We start from the raw sequence: 6,384 nt of genomic DNA, 5'->3' as shown, positions 1-6,384 counted from the left end.
GGTTTCTCTCCCCAGCAGCTCCAGTGGACTTGGGCCAAGCCTGCAGAGGGGCTCCTCTCCCTGCCTGCCTTCACGGCCCTCGATAGCCAGCAGGTCACACCCTCCCCATGTCCCGCTGTGTCCTGCGTTGGGATGACAGAGAGTTTCTTTGCCCCAGTCGCCCCACACTGCATCCCTCTTGTGATAACCTCTGCACCCCATGTTCACCACTTGTGTATGGTTATGATATTTTGTGTGCAAAGTGTGCCTGGTGAGGGATCATTGGAAAACTCATGATCTGCTGAATATTGTGCCACTGAAATGCGTGTGACACCAGTGCATGTAGAATGGTGAGATTTTAATGTATGTTTCTTGCTAGGCTGACCATATTCCAGGTGCCCCAAAAGAGGACACTAATGGGGGGTGGGAGCTGACGGGGGGTGTAGAGTTAGGGGTGCTGGAGGGGGTGCGGTGGGGTACTCATGAGGTGAGGGCAGTGTTGGCTGCTGTCACAGTGGCAAGGCACTGGCAACAGCTGTCAGTCAGCGCCGACCTGCGGGACGCCTGGGAGTCTGGGCGTGGGTGGGTGGGATCTGGCACCAATCAATCAGCTATGGATGCAGGTCAATTGGCTAGTTGGGAAGGTGACTAATCAGGGATGTTTCTGAGCTTCAGCCCTTGTGCTCTGCAAACACCCCTGGACATTTGCTGTTATGGCAAAACCCGCTCAGCAGGCTCAAAGACGAGGATCTGTCCATAAAGACCCAGACATATATCAAAGTTTTTGTTACTGAAATATGTCATAGTTCTGGGGATTGTCCCACTCAAACTCCTCAGAGATGACAAAGGACCGACTGTGGGTATTAGAAAACTCTTATCTGGCTGTCCATCACCAACAGGAAGAAAGGGGGAAACAAAGAAATTTATAATTCACCTGAAGGATGCTTTGGAAGTTGTCTGACCCCATGACTGTTGGCCCCTTACTGAAACTTAGTGAGGGGTTTTTGCTTGGCTTCTCCCAGTACCAAAAGACAGGAAGGGCCAATGAGAAATGAAAACCCTCAGACTAGTCCCCAGGGCGAATGGAGAGAGGCCAAGGCACTAGGTCAACCTCGTTGACAGGACAGGCAGGCAGGCCAATGAGGGAGTCAGGTGCCCGTTCTCTGTGTGAGCTGGAGCTGCCTGCCAGAGAAGGGCAGAGCTAAGGGGAGAGGAGCAGCAGAAGCACTGATGCAGAGGGTTGCTGGGTCTGGAGCAGTCTGGAGCTGGGTGTGGTGAGCAGCTGGGGAGAGCGAGGGGGGACCCTGGGCAGCGTGGGATGACATCATGTTTTCCATTCCCCTTTCCCATTTTTTCCTTAATTTTTTTATTACTTGCTGTTTAATAAATCGTATTTGTTCTGAACTCAATGCAATTCTGAATGGCCACATCAGGGATGTGTCCGGAGGGAAGAGAGCACCCCAGAGTGGGGATACGACACCCTAGCCTCTCTCCTGAGTGATCACAACAAAATTGGGGATGAAAACCCCGCAGCAATCTTGGGGCCAGCCTCGTCGGGGTTTCAGACACCGGAGTGGAAGGGGAGTCCTGGAGGTCAGGCAGGTCTCCAGGTAAAGGGAGTGGGAGCGAGGACTCAGCTCCTTTTGCTATTCGATTCTATCAGGGTGGTGTATAAGCCAGAAAAGTTCCCCACAATAGTAAGACCGTTTCCCCTGCTTACCTCTGTGCATATTTATTGGTTTCTCGTAAAGTTAGTTAGGATTATAGGGGAAAGTGTCAGAGCGGCCACCAGGGAGAGTTGCTGGCCACACTCTGAGGCCACCAAATTTGGTCGTGAGAATCGCTGGGCTAGATGCTCATGATCGGCCCTTCTGACCTTAGAGCCTGTGAGTGTAACAGGAGCCAGACACAGAGATGCTGCAAAGCGGTGGGTTGATCGCTAGGACCCAGGAGCAGCTGGGAGGCGGCTCTGGGGGGAGCGATCGCGGGGCTCAGGCCCGGCAGCAGGAAGTGACTCGCAGCCGCTGCGGTGACTCTGGCTCCTGGCGAGATCCCCGAGCCCCGGCGGCTGGTGCTGGGACCCCGGAGCCCTGGCTGCAGCCGGGAGAGGGGAATCTCCAGCAGGGCCCTTCCCGCTGCTCCCCAGGAGCCTCTCCCAGGGCAGAGCCCCCAGCCTGGCCAGGCCCCTTCCCGGCCCTGCCCCTGCCCCAGGGGGGCCCCGCTCGGAGGGAAGGTAAGAGAAACCCGCCCCCACCCCGTCACACCCGGGCTGCAGGGGGAGGCGGATAAAGAGGTGCAGGGGGTGAGGGCAGGCGGGGGGAGCGGGGTGGGGGCAGGAGGCGGGTGCTGGGGATGCGGGGGGCAGGCTGGGATGGGGGCGGGGGTGCACTGAAGGGAAGATGGGGCGATGCAGGGGATCGGGGGGGATTGTGGGGCTGAGGGGAGCGAGGCTGGAATGGGGGAAGATGTGAGTGGGGGCACTGCGAGGGAAGGGGGGGGTGGGGAGACTGGCGGGGGACAGAGGCAAAAACCCAGCCCCCCACACCCACACCCTGCTCCCAGCGTGTTGTTATTGTCAGACACACCCGTGCTGGTGGGGTCTGTGTCTCATGAGTTTTGGGGTCGCCCAGGCCCTGGTCTGATGTCTGGGCAGGATTCACATCTCAGCCACACCGGAGTCACTGCTGCTTTGGGCAGGCAGGGAGTGTGGATGGGCCAATGGGATCAGCCTCTGCCTGCCTGTCCCTGGGGGCTGCTGCAGGAGTCCAGGGCAGCTCGTTCTTTAGGTGATGCCATCAGAGGGCTCCTGCTGCTCCTAAGGGAGAGGAGTTTACACGGCAGTGTGGGGAAATCCCCCAAAGTGGCCCCTTTAGTTCTGCTTTTTTTCTAGCATTTGGCTCAGAGATGCAGTTACTGGGAGGGTCTGAAGAGGCTGGGGGGGAACCGGGGTGTGACATGGACTCCAGCCCCTTCTGTAACCTCCCCCATCGCCCCTCTCGCCCCGACAGGCTGAGGAATCATATCCACATTTCGCTCCAGATGGGCCCATCTTCCAGGATGCCGGGAAGGGAAATGTCTGTGATGGAGCCAGCTCAGGTAGGGGATTTTCAGGGAGCTCCTGGGCAGGGGCAGGGAGCAGACAAGGTGTGATAAACCTGCTGATTTTCTGAGTGGGCCCATTGGTGACGGGGGAGGGGAGATGGGACATTCCCCCATTTCTCAAAAAGGATACAACCCCCTTGCACAGGGCTGGGAACATTTTCAAGGCTCCCAATGCTGGAGTGAGACCCCACTAGCCTGAGGCTGCTGTGAAATATGAAGGGAAGTGTTGCGATTCCTGTCCCTGTCTCTGGCTCAGAGCTCTGCTTCCCGTATCAGCCTATGTCTGGCAGGCATGTGGGAAATGAGAAGACCCTGCCCTGCTCCGTGTGCTGGGAAGGACAAGGAGCTCTCACCTTCTCCCCACCCCCTGAAGCCTCCTGGCTGCTCTGAGCTGGATGGGGGTGGGATTCTGCTACTCTGGCGCTCCCAGAGCTTCCATTTCTTCATCCTTCCTCCCGCGTGACTAGTCGGATTGTGGCTGGAGCAGCAGGTAATGAATGGGGGCTTTTGGTGTTCCAGATGCCGGTGACCTTCGAGGAGGTGGCTGTGTATTTCACCCAGGGGCAGGGGGCTCTGCTGGACCCCACTCAGAGAGCCCTCTACAGGGATGTCATGCAGGAGAACTATGAGATGGTGACCTCGCTGGGTAAGAGATTCCCGTTCCCTCAGATACTAGAAGCCGTGGGGTCTGTGTGTCTGAATCTGGTCAGGTTCTTCCCATGTCAGTTAGATCAGAGGTGAGTGGGTTCCATAATGCACAGCTGCCGTGTGAGAGAGACTTGCATCTCTGTGCCCTTTCCAGTGGGACATGGGTGTCAAAACCCAATGGACAAGCTAAACCATCCCCACCCCTCCAGCTTTCAAAGGAGCATAAATCCAGCATTGTCCTGTCTGTGTTGTTTCTCGGCTGCACACACAATCCCTGTTCACCTCCCTCCTTGGGAATAGCTCCAGCCATGGGGAGGGCTCTGGGCTCTGCAGGTTTAGAAAGAGGCAGAGGTTTAAGTGCAGAGCTGTGTGTGAGTCAGCAAGGCCCCCAGAACGCACAGATCCTGGGAACGCCTAGTGAGGGTGTAGTAATAATTCAACTCATCTCCCCAGACAACTTCCTCTGCGCGAGGGGGCTCAGTGACCATTTCCCCATCTTCTTGGATTCCACGTTCCTCCAGCAGAGCACAGCGACTGGTTCCACTCACGGAATGTCCTTTCTGACAAATACTCCACCCTGATCTGGTCTGATTTCACCCTCTGCGCAGGATTTCCCATTCCCAAACCTGAGCTGATCGCCCGGCTGGAACGAGGGGAGGAGCCATGGGTGCCCGATCTCCAGGCCTGCAAAGAAAGAAGGCTTCCGAGATGCACCCGCACAGGTGAGGACTGACACAGAAACCATCTAGGAAATGAAGGAAAAAGTTGAGAATCCCAAAATATGGTAAAAAGAAGAGGAGTACTTGTGGCACCTTAGAGACTAACAAATTTATTTCAGCATAAGCTTTCGTGGGCTACAGCTCACTTCTTCAGATGCATAGAGTGGAACACACAGACAGAAGTTATTTATACATACAGAGAACATGAAAAGGTGGAAGTACGCATACCAATTGTAAGAGGCCAATCAATTGAGATGAGCTATCCGTAGCAGCAGAAGAAAAAACTTTGAAGTGATAATCGAGATGACCCATAGAAGGTGTGAGGAGAACTTAACATGGGGGGGAAAAAATTCAATTAGTGTAATGACCCAACCATTCCTAGTCTCTGTTTAGGCCTAAATTAATTGTCTAATTTGCATATTAATTCGAGTTCAGCAGTCTCTCTTTGGAGTCTGTTTTTGAAGTTTTTTTGTTGCAAAACTGACACCTTCAAGTCTGTCACTGAGTGATTAGAGAGGTTGAAGTGTTCTCCCACTGGTTTTTGAATGTTACGATTCCTGATGTCAGATTTGTGTCCATTTATTCTTTTGCGTAGAGACTGTCCGGTTTGGCCAATGTACATGGCAGAGGGGCATTGCTGGCTCATGATGGCATATATCACATTGGTAGATGTGCAGGTGAACGAGCCCCTGATGGTGTGGCTGACGTGGTTAGGTCCTATGATGGCGTCACTTGAATAGATATGTGGACAGAGCTGGCATCAGGCTTTGTTGCAAGGATAGGTTCCTGGGTTAGTGTTTTTGTTGTATGGTGTGTGGTTGCTGGTGAGTATTTGCTTTAGATTGGGGGGTTGTCTGTAAGCGAGGACAGGTCTGTCTCCCAAGATCTGTGAGAGTAAAGGATCATCTTTCAGGATAGGTTGTAGATGTTCGATGATGCGCTGGAGAGGTTTCAGTTGGGGGCTGAAGGTGGCGGCTAGTGGCGTTCTGTTATTTTCTTTGTTGGGCCTGTCCTGTAGTAGGTGGCTTCTGGGTACTCTTCTGGCTCTGTCACTCTGTTTTTTCACTTCAGCAGGTGGGTATTGTAGTTTTAAGAATACTTTGTAACCAAAATATGGTGTGAGTAAGCACCCCAGTTCTTCCTCATCTCAGCCAGGACAGGGCTGCAGTCATCAGATATAGCTCATGCCATTCCACCCAGCCTCTTAGCAGCAGGAGTTTGCTTCCCAGCTTTCCTTCCCTGTGAGCGTTTGGGTGGGATGTGGAGGCGGAGTCCAATTGCTCAGTCTTTGTGTTGGGTTTTCCCTCGGTGCTATTCCTCTTTCTCCCCAGCACAATGACTCCTGTCTGGATTGTGTCTCTCCCAGCAGGTGCTGAGCAAGGGAGGGAGAATGAGGAGGGGAATCATCATGAGGAAGTTCCCGGGGAAGTGGAACCGCAGGGGACCTTTGTAGGAAGAGATGAAGGAAATTTTTCCCAGTGCTTGGAGCAGGCAGAAACCTGGGGAAGTCGGCACAGGTCAGAGAGGCTTCTGGGAAACCACCCAGGGAAGAAAGTGGATGAATCTATTAACGGTGGGGGAGGAGAGGAGGATCCCAGAGCGCCGCAGACAAATCCCAAGCAAGAGACACCGTGGCACTACCTTCAGTGTGGGAAAGGATTCATTTTGAGATCACAGTTTGTGACACATCAGACAATCCATACTGGAGAGAAACCCCTTCAATGCTTGGACCATGGGGAAAGCTTCAATAAGCTCTCAGATCTTAATAACCATGGGACAAGCCACACTGGAGAGAAACCCGCTCAATCCCTCGAGTGCGGGAAATGTTTCATTTCGAAGACACAAATAATTAGATATCAGTTAAACCACACAGGGGAGAGACCCCATAAGTGCTTGGACTGTGGGAAAAGTTTCATACAGAGGTCACACCTAGTTC

At 53.7% G+C, this 6,384-nt stretch overlaps 1 protein-coding gene across 1 annotated transcript in view; it reads left to right on the top strand.

Moving 5' to 3' along the window:
• The first annotated feature begins 3,693 nt into the window (after positions 1-3,693).
• LOC113407956 (zinc finger protein 585B-like) overlaps positions 3,694-6,384 on the top strand; it is a 44,290-nt gene continuing 41,599 nt past the window's right edge. Inside the window, exons 1-2 of the mRNA XM_029913267.1 lie at positions 3,694-3,727; positions 4,338-4,451. Coding sequence (XP_029769127.1) covers positions 3,694-3,727; positions 4,338-4,451 — 148 coding nt within the window. The remainder of the gene's footprint in view (positions 3,728-4,337; positions 4,452-6,384) is intronic.

Source organism: Terrapene carolina, unplaced genomic scaffold, assembly GCF_002925995.2.
Source record: "Terrapene carolina triunguis isolate 2854851 unplaced genomic scaffold, T_m_triunguis-2.0 Scaffold564, whole genome shotgun sequence".
In the NCBI taxonomy this organism is placed as follows: Eukaryota; Metazoa; Chordata; order Testudines; family Emydidae; genus Terrapene; species Terrapene triunguis.
This window is presented reverse-complemented; position numbering and strand designations above follow the sequence as displayed.